The following is a 22419-nucleotide window of genomic DNA, read 5'->3' as shown; positions in this document are numbered from 1 at the left end:
GGTGAGCACTGACTGCAAGGGATCCACCTCCTTCCTTGCATCCAGGCCTTGTATCCCAGCAGGGGAGCAGTGAGCCAGAGTGTGGCTCCTGGTGGCCCTCAGCTGGGGCAGTGGGAGAAGCTGTCGCCAGGGAGGCCCAGCTTCCTTTCCAGTAGCTCACAGACACTGCCCAAGCCATAGGCTCAGGGACAGAACAAAGCTGCTGCTTTGCACAGGAGCAAGGGGGAAACTGTGTGTAGCCATATACTCCATAAGGCTGCCCCATACACCCTGTGTTTCCGTGCATGGTCTCCTTACATGCCGCCTCCGTTGCTCTCTTGGTACACGTGTATAACCCTTGTAGCCCAGGGGCATGGCCACAGGTGGGGCACAGTCCACCCAGGCCCACCTCTGTAGGTTCCAGGCCCTCCCAAGCCCAGCTCTGCTCCTGTCCCAGTGCTTACCCTGCTCAGCCTATGCAGTGGCATAGGGGTGTGGGGTTGCCCCACTCCAGCTCTGGAAGGGGTTGGCGCCCCCACTGCCAGCCTGGCTGTGGTGCTGGGGAGCAGGATTGGGGCACAGGGGCTTGCAAGCCCCCAGTCCCTGCTCCCTAGCTGTAGCACCAGGCAGGCAGAGCAGGACAAGCCCCTAACCCCTTACCTGGCTGGAGGTGGGGGGAATGCAGTTTCTTCAGCCTCCCCGTTTTTCCCAGCCCCTGGCTGGATGGTCTTTCGCCCCCCTGGGGCTGGAGTGGCGGGGGGGGAGGTGGTCCTGATAGCTCTACCCTTGTCATTGCCCCTCTGCCCCAAATATTTAGGGCCCAACCATGTGTCCCTGTCTGCCTACCAGCCACAACGCCTGCTCCTGCACCCCCCTGAGCCTCTCCCATTGCCTCGGTCAACTTACATTGCCCCCAGAGCCCCCTACGTACAGTGATCTACGTACAGCCTCCACCCTCCCGGTGAGCTTGCAGGCTTGAAAACTACACTTCCCATCGTGCCCTTCTCTCTAGCCACGCCTCTCGCTGCATGACGATACCATCGACTCGGCCCCTCTGCCTTCTCATCCAATGGGAAGCCGGCAGGCGGAGCGGACTGGCCAATGGGAGAGGTGCCGGGAGGCGGGCTGTTTGAAAGGTGCCCTGGGGCAAGGAAGTGGTTCTGGTAGCTGGCTGCAGAGTGAGAGCAGCTGGGCTGGGAGTGTGGGGAGGGGATACAAGGGGCAGGTTATAGGGGGCTGGAGCAGCAGAGGGGATAGGTTATAGCAGGTAGGGGGCTGCAGGGGGGGCAGTGGCTGATGCAAGGGGTAGTTGGAGCTGGTTTTGGGGGGCTGGTTTGTGGGCGACTGGAGGAGGGAGCTGAGAGGGGCTGGCGCTGGGGGGATCTGGGGCTGGAAGTGGGGGGCTGAGATGGGTAGGCTGCATGCGCTGGCTGCATTCTCAGGGGGCGGTTGTCAGTAATACTGCAGTGTGTGCCATTTGGGGCTCCCAGTCTCGGAGCTCCTGCAGGGAGTTGTGCTGGGTGAGCAGCCCTGGGGGTGGCAGTACCTGGGGGGGGGCCTGAGTCCCCATTTTCCTGCCAAGGTGGGGATTTTGAAGCTTCTTCCCCTTTCCTCTCTGTTCCCATTTGCCTGCAGTGTGGAGCCGTGGACAACTCCGGGTGTTCCCCCGGTGCAACTGGCACCACCATTTGGGATTCCCTCTTGAAGCCTTGTGGGCTCCTCCCTTGGGAAACTGGGTGCAGGTGTTGCCCCATTGTTACTGGAAGGGGAAACTGAGGCAGGAAGGTGGCGTGGGGAGGTGACCTGAGTTCTAAGTCAGAGCAGGGAACAGAATTTGGGTATTCTGAGACTCCCCCTCCTGCTTCACTAACCCTCTTCCCTTTCTCTTTAGCTCCTGCTCCTCTCCCAGTGCCAACAACAGAACCCAGGAGTCCTGGCAGCCTGCCCCCACTCCCACTCTAACCACTGCACCCCACGTTGCTGGAGCTCAGGCCAGTCAAAGATCTTGGCAGGTGTAGGATGAGGATGGCATTTCCCCACCCATCAGAGGGTTCCTGGGCCTGACTCTGACCAGGGAGTGATTAGGTTGGAGCCACTGGGTCCTGCCTAGTGTGGAGTGGCAGTGTTTCCCATTGGTTAGAGGAAGAACTCGGGGAGGGAGGTGTCTGGTGTTTCTCTGCCTGTGTAGGCTTTGTGGTCCAGTGGTTACAGCACAGGGCTGGGAGCCAGGACTCCGGGGTTGTTTGCCCAGCCTCTGGAGGAATACGGGTCTATGGTTGGAGCAGAGGTAGGGCTGGGAGCCAGGACTCCTGGGTTCTATTCCCACCTGCGTTGCTGCCTGTGTCTGGCCCGTTGGCTACCGGCTCCCCCGATTTCACTGTTGCTCTTCTCCTGCTGCACAGCCTGAGGACTTAATGGCCAAGTACGTTCCCGAGCCAGACATCCCTTCGGCAGTAGGGGCTGCCCAGGCTGACCTGGATGGGCCCCTGGAGGTGCCAGGTGTTGCTGATGAACCAAGCAGGGCCTACTGCTGGAGCACCGACATTGATTGCTGCATCTCCTACCTCAACGAGGCAGGTGGCATCCCCGTTGCTGGGCCGGGGCTTGCTGCTAACCCTCCTTGCACCTTCCCAGGGGGCAGCCCACGCGTGCAGTGAATCTCCTGGGACAAAGGAAGGGCACCTCTCCAGCCCCAGGGGGATTCCCCTGCCCAGAGCCAGCATGCAGGTGCCTCGGCCCAGAAACTCCACCCTTCGTGGTACAGACCCAGAGCTGGGTTAACAGCTGCGGGGGAGGAGGGAGTGACATCGGCCTCAGCCTGGGGTGAAGTGGGCAGGAGGAGGGGGGTGGCACTACCAGGGAAGGGCTACCCCTGGGCAAGGGTGTCACTACACAGGGGTTGGGGTGACTGGTGGGGAGGAGGGAGGTAACAGGGAGCATAACAGGAGTGGGTGGGGCTCACTGGGAGTGGGTGGGGCTGATAGGAAATGGGTTGACTGGGCCAGGTGCTGTGCCAATGGGACTGGATTTTGCCAGGATCCAGGCCCTGCGCTGACCTGACCCACCCCCCTGTCTGCCCCCGCAGGAGGTGACGGCGCTGGGGCTGGCCCCGCTCTACGTGGAGGGGGCCTTCGACCTCCTGGCCCTGCTGAACGGCGCCTCCGCCCTGCTGCAGCTCTGCCGCGAGGCCACTGCCAAGCTGGGTGCCGCGGAGGCTGCGGAGCTGCAGCGAGCCGGCGAGCTGGACTACCTGAGGGGCCGGCAAAGCAAGCTCAAGGTCGGCGCCGTGTGTGTGTGTGTGTGTGTGTGTGTGTTGTGGGTTGCACTAGGGCTGAGCAAAGGGTCCATGTGACCTGGCGGCTGGGCTGGGTAAGGCCACGGGACCCGTCTGACGCAGCCCCCGAGATGTGCCTGTCTTGCGTCCTTTCCCTGGGCAGTCACCCTCCTGCTGGGCGAGAGCCCGGCCTGTACTCCAGCGCTTGGTGTGTTAACAAAGGGTCGGTGTCAGGGGCTGAGCAGTCGCTGCTGGTCAGGACTCGCTCGCCAGCCCTCCGCTGCCCCTCTCTGGTGCTGTGGTTGGGCCTGTTCCCCGTACAGCCAGTGAAGGTGGGGGACGGAACTGGTGGCTCGAGACCCTGTTGTGAGGAGGAGGAGGAGGGGAAGGGGTGACCCTGTAACACACCCGCAGCCCCGGGAAGCCTTTGGCGGGCGGAGCTGCCCAGCCTCCTCCTGTTGTGTGTTGCTCAGCATCGTGCGCCCCGAGCTCGTGTGGCTGGGCGTCAGGACGCTGCTTTCCTGTGGCAGAGTGTTCCGCAGCCTGACAGTCGGCAGGAGTGGAGCCGTCAGGGCAGGTGGGGTTGAGTGGTCGCGTGTGCCAGGGATGCCCACGGGAAGGGGTGGAGGCCCTGGCAATGGATCCAGCGACACTCCAAGCCCGGAGTGTGCTGTGCCCGGATGGATCCAGACACGGCCCCAGGGCACTTACTGGAAGCGGCTTCCCTGCTCTGGGACCCTGGAGGAATTGGTATCTTCTGCTTGTCCACCTTACCCTGTCTCTTTCCACACGCCAGGCGCAGGTGGAAGCCTGCGAGAGAGAGATCGTGGCCGTGCAGAGCAAGGAGCAGCAGCTGCAGAACAAGAACAGGGAGCTGCTGGCCTCGGTGAAGCGAGAGAAGGACGAGGTGAGGGGCGCAGGGCAGGGGGCTCTGCCAAACCAGTGGTGATGGTGGGGCTGGTGCAGGTGCTGGGGGATCGCCCACCTTCCATGCCTTGGGGAGCTACCCCCAGTGCTGGCCTCCCTCCCACGGGCACCCCAGCCTCCTCAGGGGCTCAGATCCCTGCTATAGAAGCTGGAGGCAGGGGCCCACCTGAGGGTCGACCCATGTGCTGGGCTGTTCCTTGAACCCTCAGGGCAGAAGTAGCAGTGAAGGGAGGGGGAAGCACTGCCCTGCCCTGCCCTGCCCTGCCCCCGGGGGCTGTCCCAGTTTGATCAGTACCTTGGGGTGCCCAGCAGGTGGCAAAGCTCCTGGCCACCCTTGCCAGCCGCGGGGTGCAGCACCGTCACGAGCTGCGGAGGAAGGAGCAGGAGCTCGGCCGGCTGAAGGAAAAGATGAGCCAGCAGCTGACGGACAAGAGGGACAGGCGTGCCGGTGAGTAGGGAGTGCCAGAGAGTATGGGGGGGCAGGGTGGAGGCATTCTTCATTGGAGCCACCTTGTGCCTCTCTACATATTCGTTCCCTGCTGCAGTTCCCACCAGACTCAGACTTCTCCACTCGCCGTGTTTTATATGGCTGTTAAGCAGCTGCAACGCTTCGCCCCAGAGGTGGCTGCATTTCAGTGGTGGGTCAGTGGCCCTTGCGTAGGGGTCTGGAGTTCCTTTCTGCTGGAGACAAAAGATTTCAACAAAAGTTTAGGGGAGGTGCATAGCCCGGTAGCTACAGCCCTGTGGCGAGAGTGGATCCTAGTGGTTACAGCAGGAGGGGGCCGGGGTGGTTCTGAAAGTCCTGTCCTTGCAACCCGCAGCCATGGAGATTCTCAATACCCTGGGCCGGGCTGATGGCAGAAGAGCAACCTGGAAAACGGGAAAGTCACTCAGCAAGTAAGAGCTGTGGGCCTTCTGCGCTGGCGTGGGGGGCAGTGGGTGCTGGGCAGAGGCAGCCGCCGGCCATGGCAGACAAGGGCAGCTGGCGTTTGCCTGGGGTGGGAGTGGCAGTGCCCTGGGGGTGGGATGCCCCATGGAGAGGTCTGAGCCCTGTGGTAGAGGGGAGTCCCCTTAGGGGTGGCTCAGGGAGGCGGATGGGTGTATAGATGGGGAGGGGCATCTGTGAGGCGGAAGTGGGGCTCTGGGGAGTCCTGAGGGGTGGGAGCCATGGAGGTGCCCTGCGGGGGGCAGGTGTTTGGATGGGGCTCTGGGGGTGCGGCTACGGAGGGACGTTGGGGGTGGGGTGCTGGGGCAGGGCTGCAGGGGAGTGTTGGTGTTCGGAGGGTGTTGGGTGAGTGCTGGTGTTCTCGGTAACTGGATGCCCTGGTGCTGCTCCCCGCCCCGGGTCCGGCTGGCAGGAAGGAGGAGGAGGTGTTCCGCTCCATGCTGGCGGCCCAGGAAATGCAGCTGCAGCAGCTGATGCTGGAGAACGCGGAGCTGAAGCAGCTGCTGCACCAGCTGCACCAGGACATGGGGGCCCTGCTGGAGGAGGACGGGGCCGGTGCTGCCCAGGTGAGCTCTGCCCTCTGGGGCCAGGGGCAGGGTGGCTGGCTGTGGCTGCCGCCTCCCTGGCGGCTCACCCGCTGCCCCCCACGTGCAGGGAGGTGAAGGGGAGCCGGCCCCGGAGGGGACCCGCCTGTCTGACGTGATGCGGATGCGGCTGACGTGCGGCATCTGGGAGAAATGGTGCCACCTCAAGAGCCACCTGGAAAGTCAGGGTACACCTGCCCCCCGTCGCGAGCTCATCCGGGGCTCCCCACCCAGCAGCGTTTGCACACTGGGCCGGGCACGTTACCCCATGAGCCCATCTCCCCAGGCTGCCCTACCGCCCTCCCCAGATGAACCCCCAAATCCCTCCAGAGAGGGAGATCAGGGCTGTAACCCGAAACTTGCTGGGGTCCCCAAGTCCTGCCCTATGCCTCTACCCCTCCCCCATCTTTTTTGTCTGCCCCTGACCTCGAGAGACCGCCCCCACCCCTGCGCTCAGGGGGAGTCACTCCAGGGTGTCTCCACCCATGGCCCCCAACCCCTTTCTCCTCCCTGCTGCACTGACACGTGGGGTTCGCCCTGCCGCTGCGTTCAGTCTAGAGCCAGCAGCCATCTCCTGGCTCCACTCTGGCAGCTCAGCCCCCACCCCGCAGTTCCACCTTGTGGAGGTCAGGTACCAGAAGCCCTCGCTCCATCCTTCCAGCAGTGGCCGCTGGCTTGCCAGGGTCCGAGGGCAGGGACCCTGTCATCAGCGTGACGGACCACGACAAGGAGATCCTGAAGCTGAAGGCGGAGCTTGAGGAAAGCCAGCAGCTGATTGCCTTGCAGCAGCAGTGTTTCCAGGTGAGCAGCCAGGTCCCTCTGCTCCAGCTGTGTGTGCCCTTCCCGAAGAGGAAGGGGCTGGAAAACCCGTGGGAGAGAGGCTGAACAAATGGGGAGAGGGACTCAGACACTGAGTACGGAACATGTCGGATGGCAGAGGACGCCTCCGTCTAGCAGCCCAGGGTCTATGAGCCAGTGGCTGGAAGAGGCAGCGAGACCAGCTCAGGCTAGCAATCAGGTGCACATGCTCATCAAGGAGAGGGATTAACCCCTGGCACCGTCGCCGGCAATGGCCTGCCTTTAGAAAAGGACGTCCCTGGTTCAGATGGGAGCTCATTCTGGACCATGGCCAGTGTGAACGGCCCTGAGCCCCTAGCCTGTGGGAGACTGAGCAGAACAACTCGCCCCCCTTGCTCCAGGCCGTCTGGCTGCTGACTGCCACGTCCGGGAACAGGGAAAATACTTTTCAGGCCCCTCTCTGTCCAGGCTCCTGGGAGTTGTTGCTCCCAGTGTGGGGTCTTGGTCTCCCTCTGCTGGTTGGACCCAGTACCACAGCAGCAGCCGGGGCTTCTGTGTCCCAAAGCTGGTGAGTTCGACCCCTCGCTTGCAGCCCCTGGCTTCTCCCCCTCATCCTTCTCCCAGGAGCAGCTGATGGCGGCTGCCAACAGCGAGCTGCCTGCCAGCCTGAGGGGCTCCTACTTCCTGGAGGAGCAGCAGCGGCTGCAGGAGGAGCAGGAGGCCTTCCAGCAGCAGAAGCAAGCCTTCGAGGTGGAGCGCCGGAACTTCACGGAAGCTGCCATCCGCCTGGGCCGTGAGGTGAGAAGGGCTGGGGCGGGGGCTGCCTGCTGGCTGCTGCTTCAGGGCTGTGCCCTAGGGCTCATGGGCCGTGTCCTCTATCTCCAGCTTTCTGGCAGGCTGGCCCCTCCTCTGCCTTGCACGGCCTGAATGGCCTCCTCTGCCTGAGGTGCCTCGCTGGGTCATTCTGAGAAGAGGGGGGAAATTACCCCAAAAGCTACTTGAGTGAAAGTGCAGCTGCTTTCACTTCCTGGGTACCTGACACGATCGTAATGGGTGGATGAGTGTGTGCTGCCCTCAGGGAGTTTTCCAGAGGGACACCAGTGACTTGTACTTGAGTACAAACCCCTTGACCCCCAAAGCAGTCGCGCTTTTACTCAAGTAGCTTTTGGGGTACTTCCCCCCCCCACCCCTCTGCTTTTGGGAGTGGGCCTGGCCTGCATCTTTGGTTCTCAGCCGCGTACTGCAGACCCCTTCTTCAGCCACCGGCAGGCCAGGGGTCACAGGTGCAGAGAGATGCCGGGGCGGCAGGGAACGCTTGGAGTCTGGTGCATGGGAGCTGCCTGGGAAGCTGCCACTGGCGTCTCCCAGGCAGGTGAGAGGAGGAGGTTGCAAGGGGCTGTTGGTGGGGATCTCGCTGTGGTCCTACCCTCTCCTTTGCCCAGCGCCCTGGTGCCTGAGTCCTCTTCCCCTCTCCCACCAGCGGAAGCAGTTTGAGGAGGAACGAGCCCTGCTCCTGAAGCAGCACTTCCTGAGCGCGACCGCAGGGCTGGAACCCAGAGGTCCCTGGCAGAGGCAGTCGGCCCCGCTGGCTGCGCCAGGTGAGTGGCAATCCTGGTGACTGGCCCAGGCTCCCGCACGTTTCCTCTGTAGGCTCCCAGGAAGGGGTCTGGGGCAGGGCTCCCTGAAAGCAGAGCGCTTGGGCGGCCGCTCAGGAGAGATTCAGGCGCTGCCCAGCTGATTAGCAGAGCCCACAGCCAGCAGCCTGTGTTTCTAGTGGTGGTGCACAGAACAAAATGTATTCCGCACAGGGATTTAAAAATGAGAGGGACCCTCCCTCGCTATGGGCAGTGAGGGCAGGGGCTCACCACGTGCATTAGATGGGTTGGGGTGAGCGTTGTGGTTTGCCCGTGACTCAGACAGTGCCTTGAAGCTCTGCTCTCCAGTCCTCCCTTCTCACCCTGTCACAGGAGTCCTGGCCCTATGGCGACTTTGAACCTCCCTCCCTTTTCCTTCCTTCTCAGCTGCAGATCCGGAGACTGTCCCCAAGCCAGTGAAATGGACCAAACCCACCTTCACCCTGTATCCAAAGGCCAACACCCCCCTGATGCCGGTCAGGAGTGGGCACTGCAGCCCCAGTCTTGGCACCCCTGGCACGGCGGAGCTGTTCCGGGTGCTGAAACTCATCTCAGATAACAGGTATGGGGGTGGCATGGGCAGGCAGAGCTCTGAGAACTGGACACACAGCTGAGTAATTCCCAGCCTCTTGGGCCAGCTGCATCCCTCCCCTAAAAGTACGGGCCATCTAACCAGCCCTGGTGCCCAGGTGGCTGTAGGTGTGTGGCTGGGGACTTAGGACAGCCCTAGAAGGTCCTCAGAGGCCTGTAGGTTGGCTGGAAGGGAGGCAGTGATGGCACCCCAGGCACCAGCACAGGGGCTTGCTGTTGAGGAAGGCAAAGGATATGCACGAAAGTCTGGTGGCCAAATGCCAGCTAAACCAGGGCCAGTGCAAGGACTAGGGAAGCAGCCATGAGTTTTAGATGGGTGGCCGAGGTGGGAATCCGGGGTGTTGGGTGGGGGTGGGGGGGAAGTTAATTAGCAAATCCACCTGCTTGCAGCATTCAGGCACTGAGTGCAGCTCCCCCCTTGCTTGGGACCTCATCGCAGTCCCCATACATAAGGGCAAGGACATGAAATCAGGGACCTAGCAGAAGGAGACTTTTGAACCTCGCCCTGCTCTCCCCACAGACCCGTGCAGCCCAGCCAGCAGGGGAGCAACCAGAAGGAAAGCCATAAAGACACAGCCTGCCAGACGGACAGCGAGGACTTCTGGTCCATCAGTGGTGATCTTCTGGACCGTTTCTTAGAGAGCTCCTTCTAGTCCCTTGCAGCATTTACCTGGAAGAACCTGATGTCTTGTGGGACTTGAGGTTAAAGACACTTGATTTGACCTCAGACCATCGTTCCCACCCAACTCCTCCATTGCTGGAAAGAGCAGGTGCCAGCGGCTCCCAGTGCTGCACAATCTTTAACTGCCAGTAGTAACGTTGGAGTAGAGGGGTGTTCTCCCCCCCTCCCTGCAAGATCTAATTCACCTTAATACGTGCTACCCTCCCACTCAGAGCTGCAGCCTGTCTGGATGGGGACGAGCTCATAAGTGGGGAATTCCCTGCAGGGAGGAATGCCGGTTCTTTGCTGAAAGCTGCTTTTTACCTTCAGTGCGGATCGCTGATAGTTTTTACTTTTTAACTTGTGGTTTTAAGTACGGGGCTGTTCAGTGAAAGCTGGTCAGACTCGGCTTGCTCAGGGCCTTTCTCTGCTGACTCCCCACACTTCCAGCTTGGTGACAGCGAACTCTCTCCCATGGGTTGTGGCTGTAAAGAACAGGCCTTGGTCATTGGGGGGTGCAGGGCTTTCCAGGGCGTTGCTGTTCTATCCAAAATGTTACCTGCTTAGTCAGGGTGCTGCCATTCCGTGTCCTGCCATGGCAGAGGTGGGAGACTGTAGCTGCTTTTTATATTTATTGTAATAAAGAGACATGCACATTTAATAAATGCTTTTATCATTACAAGTGTGGCACAGTGGGTGGGGGTGGGCCAGCTTGGCTGAGCAGCTGCGGCAGGGTGGAGGGAAAAGGCAAGCTCCATGCTCCAGCTCTCCCTTGTCAGCCCAGTTGGGAGAGGGTTGGGGTGGAGGGGGGCAGAAGCCATCTTGGTTTTTGTAGCCAGTTCAGGTGTCCACATGGAGCAGCGCAGCGGCTGCTCCTGCGCTCAGCACCGGCCCATTGCTTCCCTTGGGGTGGGGCTGGGCTGAGCCTGGGCTTGCCAAGGGTGTCAGCCCCTGCTTCTCGCCTTCCAACAATGCACCAGGGGAAGGTAGGTGCCCAGGCCTCTCTGTCCCACAATGCCCTGGGGGCCTCTACAGCTCCATCCCACAATGCCCTGGGGGGAAGGTTAGTGGTGCCCAGGCCTCTCTGTCCCACAATGCCCTGGGGGACCGTACAGCTCCATCCCACAATGCCCTGGGGGGAAGGGTACGTGGTGCCCAGGCCTCTCTGTCCCACAATGCCCTGGGGGGCCTCTACAGCTCCATCCCACAATGCCCTGGGGGGAAGGTTAGTGGTGCCCAGGCCTCTCTGTCCCACAATGCCCTGGGGGACCGTACAGCTCCATCCCACAATGCCCTGGGGGGAAGGGTACGTGGTGCCCAGGCCTCTCTGTCCCACAATGCCCTGGGGCCTGTACACCTGCGTCCCACAATGCACCGGGGGAAGGTAAGCGGTGCCCAGGCCTCTCTGTCCCACAATGCACCGGGGGCCTCTACAGCTCCATCCCACAATGCACTGGGGGAAGGTACGAGGTCCCTGTGCCTCTCCGTCCCACAATGCCGCGCGGGAGGGTCGGAGCGGCCCCCGCCCCTCCTTCCCACAATGCCGCGGGCGCCGCCCAGGGCCGGCCCATCATGCAGCGCGCGGCGGCGCGGCGGCCCCCGGCCTGGCCCGGCCCGGCGCGGCTCCGGCGGGCGCTGTGCGGGGCGGGGGCGGCGCTGGTGCGGGCCTCGGGCCCGGGCGTGGCGCGGCGGCTGCGGGGCCAGGCGGGGGTGCGGCCCGGCTTCCTCAGCGGCCCCGAGGAGGCGGCGCTGGGCCGCGAGCTGGAGCCACGGCTGCGCCGCCGGCGCTACCAGTTCGACCACTGGGACGGGGTGAGCCGGGGGGCGGGGCGTGGGCGCCGGCGGGGCGGGGCCTGCAGCTGGAGAGCAGTTTTGGGCGGGGCTGGAGAGAGTGAGAGGTAACTGAAGCCTGTGGGCGGGGCAAGGGGGCGGGGCTGGTGCATGGGGTGGAGTCTGCAGCTGGTGACAAGTTTGGGGTGGGGCTTGAGAGCCAGAGGTCATTGAGACCCATGGGTGGGGTTGGGAGCTGGAAAGGGGCGGGGCTGAGGCACAGGGAGTGGGCGGGGCCTAGGGCGGGAGAGGGGGCTTAGGGCAAGGCTGGGAGCCCAAAGGTGGGGCTGGAGGGAGGGGGGTTGGGAGTCCAGGGGGCTGCCACTGCAGCTTGATGGGGTGGTGGGGTTGAGGGAGCTGTCGTTAGATGTGGAGTGTGGGAAGAAGCGTGTGGGGCTGGGCCAGGAGGAGCTGGGGAGGAGCTGGGGAGGGGGTGTCTGATCTAGGAGCCTTAGGGGCATTATTGGGAGATGCTAATGGGCTTGGGGGAGTGCTTGCTTGTTTTAGGGGGGGTTCTCGGTGCTTGGGCAGTGCTGTATGCCCTGAGCAGGGAACTCTGGGAGGCTACAGTCAGTGGGGCTAAGCTGCGTTCCATAGGAAATGATGTGGGGGGGCACAGCCTGGGTGTTTGGAGGGCTGCCCTTGACTAGTTGATTGCTTATTGGGGTGGGGTGGGGAGAGAAGAGGCTGGTGGTGGAAAAAGGGAGGCAGGTGGGTGATGGGATGCAAATGGGTTCTCAGTGCAGTTGGCTCGTTGGGGAGGAGGTGTCCTGGGGGAATGGTCACCCATGGAGTGGGTATTTGGAAGGGCAGGTGCCTTCAGGGCCTTACAAAGAAGCAGCAGGCTGGCAGCTGGCCACTCTGATGTTGAGGTGGACTGTTGTGGGGATCTGCTGGGGTGATGGGGGCGCAGAGAGGATTCTCTACCATGAGTGTTGGGGGATGCTGCAGGGGAGTCATGGAAACAAGTGCAGCATTAGCTCAGATTGGCCGCGGGTGGGTGCCTTGGATAAGGAAGGGTGCGGTAGGAGCATCCTGCTGCCAATCAGGTGTTAAGCCTACCTGGCACAGGCCAGAGCTGAGACGCTGCAGTCCATTACCAAAGCGTTCTCCAACCCAGGCCATCCATGGCTTCCGGGAAACGGAGATCTCCCACTGGAGCGAGGAGAGCCAGAAAATCTTGCAGCGGGTCCGGGATACGGCCTTCCCACCAGGGGTGCCTCAGCTCTCGCTCGTCCACGTCCTCGACCTGGATAAAAGTGGCTACATCAAACCTCACATAGACAGTGTCAAGGTGAAGCTGCGGGGCTCACGTGTGACCTGGCTGGAGGATTGAGGGGGTTGGGGTCAGAGTGGTTGCTCCTTCCCGGGCTTCATCTCTCATCCTGAGCTGGACACGGGCAAACCCGTCCTGGAAAGTAAACCCTTTCTTCTGTAGAGATCGGGGTGGGTGGCTCAGGCGGGTGCTGCCTGTCTGAGCCAGGGGCCCACGGTAGTGCGTGGGCAGGCAGTAGGGGGCTCTCCCCAGCCTGTGGTGACCCCAGCATGGCTTTTGGGGGAAGAATAGAGGCAGGCCCAGGTGGCAGTAATGGCCCCAGTGGTTTTTTTCAATATCAGGGAATCCGCAAGCACATCGTGGCCCCATTGCAAGTTAGAGCAAGAGCTGGATATTCCTAAGTTTCCGGGCCGTTTCATTTCTTCACTCCCTGTTGTGTTCCTGTGCGCTGGTAAACAGCTGCTGTGTGCCACCCCAGAGGTGGTTACGTTTGGTGGGGAAGCCCCCATGCTGGGTTGGGGCTAGGCCAAACCATCACACTGCATTACGGGCATGTTTTGCCTTTTGCTTTCCCTGCGCTAGTTTTGCGGCTGCACGATTGCGGGTCTTTCCTTGTTGTCTGCCAGCGTGATGCGGCTGGTCAGCGAGCAGAACCCAGGGGACTGGATGGAGCTGCTGCTGCCGCGCCGTTCACTGTACATCCTCAGGTAAGAGTGGCTCCTCAGGTGAAGTTGAGAAGACTCCCAGATGTAACAGCACCTTGTGTCTGCTGTCAGAGCAGGCTGCTCTGGGGTCTGCAGGACTTTGTGGGAGGTGCCAAAGGATGGCTTTTTGCTTCTGTGTGAGATGTGCTCCCTTTGGGAAGGGAAGGGGAGGGGCAGTGTTACTAATCCCTGGGTCTCTGTGTAGATCTTACCAGCAGCATGTCTTGGAGGGCACCACCAAAGAAATAACTATAAATGCACCCATTTTACAGATGGGGAAACTGAGGCCGAGAGCAGTGATGTACCTAAGGTCACACAGTGGCAGAGCCAGAACCCAGATGGCCTGACTCTTTGCCTCTACCCGCTAGGGTTCAGTGGCCCCCCTTGGTAGCAGCTGCTGGGGGAGAAGACTGGGTACCCCGATTTTGATTTCACCACCAACACCGAGGGCCGAGTGTGCCATAGACACTGCACTCACCTTCCAGGGTTCCATCTAAGGCTCAGTTTTGGCCCCTCCACATAGGATCTGAGCTCCTCACAGTCTTTACTGCACTTGTCCCCGCAGCCCCCTGTGGCACAGAGTGGGGGATTCTATCCGCAGCGTACAATGGGGGGGAACTGAGGCACAGAGAGTGAGTGACTTGCCCATGGTCTCACGGGGAGTCTATGGCAGAGCAGGATCTTCCTAATCGTAGTTTATAGAGGCTGGAGGCAGTTGGGCAGAGCCAGACACCCTCTCTTCCCCTGCTTCACAGGGGCACAGCTCGCTACGAGTTTACCCACGAGATCCTCAAAGATGAGGAGTCCTTCTTTGATGGCCAGAAGATCCCCCGAGAGAGGAGGATTTCCGTCATCTGCAGGAACCTGCCTGTGCTGCCCGCTCCGACGTAGAACCAGCCCCAGGCTCAAGGCGCTAGTGGAGCTGTGGGATTGGAAATCAGCCATCTTCTCCCTTCTCTGCATTAGAGCAGAGCAGAATGTTTTCAGGTGACCTGGGTGACGCTTTTGTCTGCTCAAAGGGAGCTGCTTGTGGAGGTCTATAGCTGTGGCTAAGCCAGGGGACCCCTCTCCCCGACACACAGCTGTGGAGGCGTCTGTGGACGTGTGTACCTTCAACAACCGCCCAGGTACCGTCTGTGTCGCCTGCTGTGCAATTAAAAAAATGATTCAGTGCATGGTATTGACTCCCCAAAGGGCTGGGGAAGTTGGCTTGATCGTAGGGTCTGTGTTCAACCCAACAAGGAAAATCCAAAATAGAAACAATTCCTTTGGGATCTTTGCTACGGCACATGGGGTGACTTTAGCGATGGCAGGAAAACGGAATTTGGACAGACCTGTGCTGCTGTGGTTTGTTTTTAAAGGGCGTGGCTGGCTCCAGCTAATTTTGATGAATTTCCCTCATTAAAAGCCACTTTATTTTAACACACAGCTGTTTTCAAGCGTTCATAGTGTTTGTTGCAGTGGCGATGAAAGCCAGCCACCGGCAGAGTCCCGTTGTGGCATGCCCGAGGGGGTCGACCCTGGCTAGCTCCACGAAAGGAATCCTTTCCCATCAGCCTCACAAAACAGACGCTTGCTTGATCAGTTTCATGGCTTTTATTGGTTTGAAACCACCTTGTACATTTCAGCTGCTCCCAAGACATGCCTGCAAGCAAATAACATCCCTGATTCTCTACTAGCGGAAAGAAGCAAATAAATTAACAAGAGACTCTAAGAAGCACAGACGGGGAGGCAGCGGGAACGAGCTCCCAAGCCTTCCCTTGCTCTCAGTGGAAGAAATCGAATAAATAAATAACTTAGAAATCCATAAATATCTCCCGTATGGTCCAGCTCTCTCCCGGTACTTGCCTGGAGGTGAGCCACGCCCTCCTCCTCCAGGCAGGATCTGAGGCTCAGCTCTTCAAAGGTAAATAGGCTCCTAACTCCCACTGGTCTCTGTGGAAGTTGGAACCTAAATATCTTTGCAGCCACAGGCCTTAGCGAACAGGCTAGCATCCGTAATGCAGAGAGACAGCATCGGGGTGGCAGTCGAGAGGAAGGAGGGGTTTGGCCTGGCATCGTATGGGTGGGAAGTGAACGCTGCTGCTGCTGACTGACTTCCCTGGTAGGGGAAGTAGCAGGTCCTTCCTCCCACCCCTACAGGGGGAGAATGCCCCTGGGGTCTTCTGGGATCTGGGAGGTGGAGTTTGGTTTTCTCTCAGGCTATGGGTTCCAGGGTGTGGGAGGAAGAAACATCGACTGCTTTAAAATTAGAGGCCCCCGCCACGCTGCCGCACCCCCCCCCCCCACCCCCAGCGGCCTCAGCCAACACAGGAGCAGGCGGAAGCCGAGAGCTTCTCCACCTCGTGCCACTGGTGGCTGTCGTCCAGGAAGGCCACGTCCTCGTAGTGCGTCGGCCGGCAGCAGAGGTCGCCCAGGGCCGGGATCTCGCTCTTCTGTAGCAGCAGTGAGAGAGTCAGGTCGTGGTTGGTGCGGGCCTTGGGGCAGCTCCCGCTGCAGTACTTGAATAGGATGGTCTCCTCGGAGTCGTAGCCCAGGCCCAGGTCCTTGACACGCAGCAGCAAGCTCTGCAGCTGGCACGCTGGCTCCTCCAGGGGCTCCCACAAGCGGTGCCTCCGTTTCTGACGGCTCTTGGCCAAGCCGGGGGATGCAAAGGGCATCGGGCTTTTCCACTCATCCTGGACCTGCAGGGAAGGTCCCTTTGCCACGTGTGTCTCTGAAACAGAGAGAGGCTGAGGTCAAGCCAGGATGTGTTGTACCCATGCTGCTAGCTCAGCACCCCCCAGCCAGAGTCCCAGCCGGGGTGCCTGGTCCCCCTTACCCCTCCCTGGGTCACACCACGGGGTCTTGCTGTCCTGCTGTCTCTGATCAGAGCAGAGGCCCGTCCTGGCTGGCCACCTGACTCCAACCAGGACCTGTGACAGATGCTTCCCAGGGGCTGGTGGTGTAAGGATTGGGCTGCACGGGAGACCCCCACCTCCACCCCAGGGGACTCACCTGAAGCCTGGGGATGCCTTTGTACAGCTGAGTGAGTGAGGTCGTTGATAGGGAGCTGTGGGGTGGATTTAACTCCTCCTCCCGACTAACCGTTCCACTCGCATCCCCGTTGGGTGTCGGAGCAGCTGCAGCGTGCTCCCTCCTAGGGAGCGTCTGCCACGCAGGACTGCACCTTCTGTAGCCTTTGGAGGGCTTTCTGCTGCCCTGCTCTCTCAGCCGGCCTGGCCGAGGTCCAGGCTTGAGGAGCTGACTTGCTCAGTCTCATCTAGTCAGTTTATATGTAGATGACCCCACCTAACTAGTTGGCAAAGGCTGAATGGCCACAGGGACGAACCAACCTCTTCTCCCCACCGCGGGGGGAAATAATCTCTCTGCTACTCACTTTACCTGCCTAGGTGGGACGCCCCGAGGAAGGCAGACACTGTGGTTAGGGCATGAGCTGAGGGAGACGCAGCTCTGCCACTGCTTCCCTGTGTGACCTCCGCTGCCCCCGTTTCCTCAGATGTGCAAAGGGGGAGCAGAGTGCTGCCCTGCCTGCCACAGGGCCATGGGGCTCAAACTTGGGAGGTGCCCGAACCTGGTGGTGGATAAACGCCCTGGGCAGGTTGGTGTCCAGGGCTTGAGGCTGCTCTCCCTTAGCCCAGGAATCGCCAGGGTTGGGGACAGACCTGTACAGGAGAGGAGGCCGCCGTCGCCACCGCCCAGCTGGGAAGAGAGCGGAAAGCGTTGCATACCTAGGAGCAGGTCCCTGGTGCTGGTACCCGGCTGCTGCTCGTCCATCACCACGGGCTGGGAGACAGCGGGCCTGACCAGGAGGATGAGCGAGACGCTGCAGAGGAACTGGGAGGAGTCCATCTTTCCCCAACTAAGCTGGGTTGGCTTCTGGAAGGAAGGTGGCTCCTCTCTAATTTATAGCCTCTTTGGGATGGCTCCGGGGGCTTGGCAAGACGCGCGTTAACTCTTCACAACCCTTGAAACGTTCCAGGCCGGGCCAAACGCAGGGCGGGTTCAACGGGCTGGAAAGAGACTCGCCCCAGCGGGGTCACTGGCTTTGGTGTCTTGATCCCCATACTCAACTCAGTCTCTCTCTTGCAGTCAGGATAACGTCTGTGCTGCTGGATGTTAGGGCCCTGGCGGGCTGAGCTGCTTGGTGAAGAGAGCTGAGAACGGTATGCAGAGAAGGTGGCCTGTCCCCGCCTGAGTCACCCTGTCCCCAGGTGGTTTGACTGAGGATGATGTTAGACTGGGGGGTTTGGGGAGCTGGGATGAGGTTAGACCCTCCTGCTCCTCTCCCTGTCTGAAAGAGTTAACAAACTCTGGGGGGAAGAAAGCCCAGGATACTCAAATGGAAATTCCTGGACTTGATTACACCCAGATCTGTTGTGCAAATACCTCGTGGGGGGAGAGGGAAGGGGGATTGTCCATAAATTACAGGGTCCCAGCAGGGGTGGGTTAGGGTAACCCTGTGGAACACATGGGGCTGGCTGCTGACAGACTGCTAGTAGCGCGTGAGCATGCCTGGCTGGATGGGCTGCCCAGGCCTCTGTCTGTCTGGCGCGACAGCCGGAAAGGGGAACTCCCGGCCCTGGATGGAGCTGGGATTTACTGGGCTTGACTTGGTTCCACGTGTGGCTCCAGCAGGTTCCCCTCTACCCCTCAGCGAGGCTACGATGCTCAGCCCGCTCCAGCGTCTCCCTTTCCCATGGTGCAGCTCAGGGCCAGTCGCCACAGACAGCCCTCCAGCTGTGGGCTCGGGGAGGCAGTGAGCGGCCGTAGGGAACAGCCGCACACGAGGTCCATCCAGCCCAGTGGCCTGTCTTCCCCCAGTGCCAGGTGCCCTGGAGGGAGTGGACAAAGCTGGGAATCATCGAGGGATCCCTCCTACAGAGCCAGGGGTCCCTGGGCCCTGCCCTTCCCCCCCACAGCCAGACGCGGCTCTCGCTCCGCGGGGGGAACAGGCGGGTTAGGGGGCGACAGGGACACAGCGCAGAACAGACTGGTCAGCACAGGGCCCAGAAGCCACCAGTACCACCCATCCTGGGGAGAGGGGCCCAGAGGGGTCCCCGAGCCGGGCCCTGGCCCACTCCCCCCTCTCCGGCCAGACCAGACTGCCCCACCCCAGCGCCCGGTTCCCATTCAACCAGCCAGGCCCCTCCGCCCGCCTCTGTCCTGTTCCCCAGGGAAGGAGGGGGGTGGGGTGTCACCTGGTTGCCATGGCTACAAAGAGCCGGGAGGACCTGGCCTACCCGTGAGAAACCATCCCACCGACGCTCCTCTCCCCACTAGGCGCTGGGGCTGAGGCTCCCACCTCGGGTTCCTGTGGGACGGCGGGGAATGCACGCGACCTAACCCGGGAGTGAAACTCTCCCTCTTCAATATTCCTCCCGTCGCCTGGTCGCAGCTTCTGGCAGACAGGTTGGGCTCTGCTGGACCCGTCCTGCGTGTACTCGCCGAGTTCTTTTCTGACCCCTGCTGCGCTCTGGACCCTCCTCTGGCAAGGAGTTCCACAGGTTGACTGTGCTGTGTGAAGAAATACGCCCTCGTGTTTGGTTTGAACCTGTTGCCTAGTAACTTCCCTGGGTGACCCCTAGTTCTCCTGTGCGGGAGAGGAGTAAATAACTCTTCCTTACTCACTTTTCCCACAGCTGCCGTGATTGATTGACCTCTGTCCTAGCTCCCTTCGTCGTCTCTTTCCCAAGCTGGAAAGTTCTAGCCTGATTGCTCTGTCCTCCTACGGGGTGTTCCAAACCCCTGCGCACCTTTCTCGCCCTTTTCTGCACCTTTTCTAATGCTCAGCTCTTCCCTTTTTGAGCTGAAGTGATCACATCTGTCTGCGGTATTCCAGCTGGGGGCATCCCCTGGAGTTGTACCAAGGCAAGTAGATAATCTCGGTCATCTTCTCTATCCCTTTCTTAACCAGTCCTAGCAGTCGGTTTGGTTTTCTGACAGCCGCTGCACGTGGTGTGGGTGTTTTCAGAGAATGAACCACACTGACTCCCGGGGGTCTCTCTCGCGAGGGGTCCCAGCTCTGTGAGTCCCTGTCCGTCTGCACCTAATGCGCGAGCCTCTTTTCCAAGGCGCATTACTCTGCATGTGTCAAGATTAAAACTCCTCGGCCAGTGGGTTCCCTTCATCCTCCCCAGGCAGAATTCCCTCCTTGTGCCGTCTGCTCCCCCGGCTCTCCCTGGGTCAGGGGCAGATCCTGGCAGGCTTCTGCAGCTCCTGCGTGGGCTCTGGGCAGGAGCAGGCCCTCAGCCCCCTGTGCTAGAAAGGGGAGAGGAAGGGATGGGCTGAAGTGCCCAGGAAGTGGGGGTGCCTGATGTAGCTCGGCCTCCAGGCAGCCCTCGGGCATTAGCACAGGTAAGTGGATGGGCAGGGGCGTTTTTCAGGCCAGCTCAGTTCCCGAGCTAGCAGATGGCTGCCCTGTGGGGCTGGGGCCTGGTTGGCCCAAGGCGGGAGCCGCAGCAGGAAGGAGGTGGCAGGGGCCTGTTGCTCCCCAGAGCCAAAGGCCCAGCTGCACGTGGAGCCAGTGGCTGAAGTGGGGAGCAGGTGTCTCCACACCTGTGCACGGCAGGAGGGGCCTGGGCCCTGTTCCACTTGTGGTGTCTTCCAGTCCCCAGGAGCTGGCCTGGCCCAGCCTCAGGGAGCAGGTGGTCAGGGGCTTGCCATCTGTAGCAGCTCCCCCTCCCTGCCTCCCCCAGCAGGGGCTGGCTCAGAGAGGAATCCCCAGTATCGCCTAGGCCTGGGTGGGACTCCTGCACCGCCTCCAACCTTTCCTGCCTCAGCCCCTTTCCTTTCCACCCTCTGCCCCAGGCTTGACCCTCACACCTGCGGGGGTTCCCATACCCACAGCCCTGGCACTGGCTGCTTGGGTAGCTGTGGGGGAGCAGGTGCCTGCCTGCTCATACCAAGCGAGATGCAGGTTACATATTTGGGACTGTAACCTGCCTCTCACCCTGACCCCTGTAGTCAAACACAGGCGGGGGCTTAAACGCAGGGATCAGGGTGGCTTATGCACCCAGCTCTGGGGCGGAGCATGGCCGCTGGGTCACAGCCACACAGCGGTGCTGCTGGCCAGCAGGGACCTGCAGGAACGTCTGGGGCTGGCGTGGAATGAGGCGCTGGAAGTCTGGCCAAACAGTTGTGGCGTCTTGAGCGAGCGCAGGTGTACCCATCCCTGCCACCACCTTCAGAGGGCCTGCTGTCCCCCGGCAGCAGCGGAGCCTGGCCTGACTCAGAGAATCCTCCCTCGGGGGTCCTGCCCCACTCTTTGAAGCACCCCAAGGCGCAGGCTGCTCGCCGCCACTGCTAGGTAAACACAGGAGGTTTCTGCCACGGGTCCCCCCCTCTTAAGGAGCAGCGGCGGGGCCTCCATCAGCCCTGGGGTGGGGTGCAGCTTGCCAGTCTGCCCTCCCCCATAGCGCCTGCTTAGCGTGAGCTCTAGGGAGCCCTGTGAGCGGCTGGCTAGGCCAGGGCGCTGGGCAAGCTCCCCGCCTGCTGCTGCTCTGGCGCAGGTAGGAGCCCCGGCTGGGCGCTCAGCTGCTTCCACTTGCGCCGGCGTTCCGGGAATGCTGCGGGAAAGGTCAGCACCGGAGGAAGAGGAATTCGGGGGGGTGGAGGGAAAGAGCAGCCGTCTGGTTCCTGGCTTAGTCCGGCCGCCTGTGGAACGTCTCCCTGCGCCGGGCCGCAGCCAGGGGGCTGCAGGCGTCGGCGCCGTCTGGGACCGGGCGAGCGCATTCCTTCCGCTCCTGCCTCCGCTGGCCGTGCCAATGGCCAGCAGCGCGGGGAAGCCCTGCCAGGCGGGCGGGGAGTGGCTGGGGCTGCTCACAGCCAGACACCTGGGTCCTATCCTGGCCCCGGCCGAAGTGGGGGCTCGTGGGCGGAGGAACAGGCCGCAGGATTTCCCCACTCCTCAGCCTGTCCCAGGTCTCTGCGTTGCAGACCCCCCACCCCCATGCTTGTCCCGCTGAACGGCTGATGCTGGCGCCCACCACACCCCGGCTCCGGGGCTGCCCTTGACCCCCCCCGCCCCCCGCGGAAAGCCAGGCCTGGGCTTGAGCTGCTTGGTGGGACTTACCTAACAGGCTTCCCGAGCCGGCTCCGCTGGGCTGAGGGCTGGAGCCCAGGGCGGGCGCGAACCTGTGGCACACTGGCAGTGCTCACCTCGCACAGTGCCGCAGGCAGCTTCAGCCGCCCGAGGCTTGGAGGTAGGCGCCTAACGCCCCCTGCATCTGGCCTCGGAGCCCATGGGGAGAGGCCCGATAACATGGGACTCAGACACCCTTCTGCTTGGCAGCCCACCCCAACTCCAGGCAGTCAGGGGCCGCACCCCCAAAGGGATTTAGGCACCTGCTTCTGGGAGCTAGGCACCTAAATCCCTTTAAGGCACCAGGCCTCAGCCTGCATCCTGCCCTGGCCGAGCCAGCCCAGCAGGCGTGGGCTGCCGGAAGCCGGCCATACCAGTGCCTGTGCCCATGGCTGGGCTCCAGGAACAAGGGAAACACCTGAGCTGCCTCCAGCTGTGCTCGCCCTCCCCCCCCTCCCAAGGGACTATTTTTAGCAGGGAGATCTGCCGGCCAGACGCCTGCCAGTGCAGCCCACCCCGCTGCCCCGCCCGCCGGGCTCCCGAGCGCAGCATGAGGCCAGCACGAGCAATGCAAGGAATGGCTGGGGGGGCGTCGCCCGACGCACCAGGGCACAATCAAGGTTGGGTTTCCCTCCGGGGGGCCCAGCAGCGCAGGACCTGGCTGCAGCAGGAAGGGCGGTTACTGTGTCCAGGCGGCGCTGGTGGAAGGCAGGCACCACAGCTGGGCCGGGACAGCCTCTGGGCCAGGAGCATCAGGCACAGTCCTGGGACTGAGCAGGGAAACTGAGGCACCAAAGTCAGAAGGAACTCGACTGCACAGCAGCACCCTGGCAGACCAGGACTGGGACCCGGGCTTCCAGTTTCCCCTGCTCCAACCACTCACCTATTCCCCACCCACCCACCGCTGTTCAGGGCCTCTCCCAGTCACCCACAGTAACCACTCTCAGCCAGACACATGGGTCCTATCCCTGGCTCTGGGCAAAGTGGAGGCTAGTGGTCGGAGGAACAGGATGCAGGACTTCCCCCCTCCTCAGCCTGTTACAGGTCTCTGCCTTGCAGACTCCCGCCCCCATGCTTGTCCCTGGCACCCACCACACCCCAGGTCCGGTTCCCTGCTTTCCTGAAGGCCCAA

The 22419-nt window shown here is 61.6% G+C and overlaps 3 protein-coding genes across 4 annotated transcripts; 2 read left to right on the top strand and 1 right to left on the bottom strand.

Annotated features, from left to right (window-relative positions):
- The first annotated feature begins 2393 nt into the window (after positions 1-2393).
- Positions 2394-8109, top strand: LOC142003307 (afadin- and alpha-actinin-binding protein-like). The gene is given in 11 exon segments (XM_074980143.1): positions 2394-2552; positions 3065-3256; positions 4050-4160; positions 4490-4628; positions 5002-5077; positions 5539-5692; positions 5781-5970; positions 6375-6511; positions 7133-7268; positions 7271-7306; positions 7989-8109. Coding segments are annotated over 10 exon segments (1329 nt in total). The 3' UTR covers position 7306; positions 7989-8109.
- Positions 8110-10866: 2757 nt separating this feature from the next.
- Positions 10867-14632, top strand: ALKBH7 (alkB homolog 7). Of its 2 annotated transcripts, none has more exons than XM_074979777.1 (4): positions 10867-11206; positions 12345-12518; positions 13127-13207; positions 13960-14632. In XM_074979777.1, the coding sequence occupies exons 1-4, from the start codon at positions 10889-10891 to the stop codon at positions 14002-14004; spliced, it is 618 nt and encodes a 205-aa protein (XP_074835878.1). In that variant the 5' UTR covers positions 10867-10888; the 3' UTR covers positions 14005-14632. The 2 variants fall into 2 exon arrangements, with proteins under 2 accessions (XP_074835878.1, XP_074835877.1); XM_074979776.1 differs by having other exon boundaries at positions 13083-13207.
- Positions 14633-15504: 872 nt separating this feature from the next.
- PSPN (persephin) lies at positions 15505-21488 on the bottom strand. Its single transcript, XM_074979984.1, has 4 exons — positions 21279-21488; positions 18510-18721; positions 16936-17361; positions 15505-15920 (listed from the first exon to the last, which is right to left on the bottom strand). The coding sequence occupies exons 3-4, from the start codon at positions 17054-17056 to the stop codon at positions 15505-15507; spliced, it is 537 nt and encodes a 178-aa protein (XP_074836085.1). The 5' UTR covers positions 17057-17361; positions 18510-18721; positions 21279-21488.
- Positions 21489-22419: the final 931 nt, after the last annotated feature.

The sequence above is a fragment of the Carettochelys insculpta genome, chromosome 29, assembly GCF_033958435.1.
Source record: "Carettochelys insculpta isolate YL-2023 chromosome 29, ASM3395843v1, whole genome shotgun sequence".
Lineage (NCBI taxonomy): Eukaryota > Metazoa > Chordata > Testudines > Carettochelyidae > Carettochelys > Carettochelys insculpta.
The sequence above is the reverse complement of the archived record's forward strand: the minus strand, read 5'-3'. Positions and strand labels throughout refer to the sequence as shown.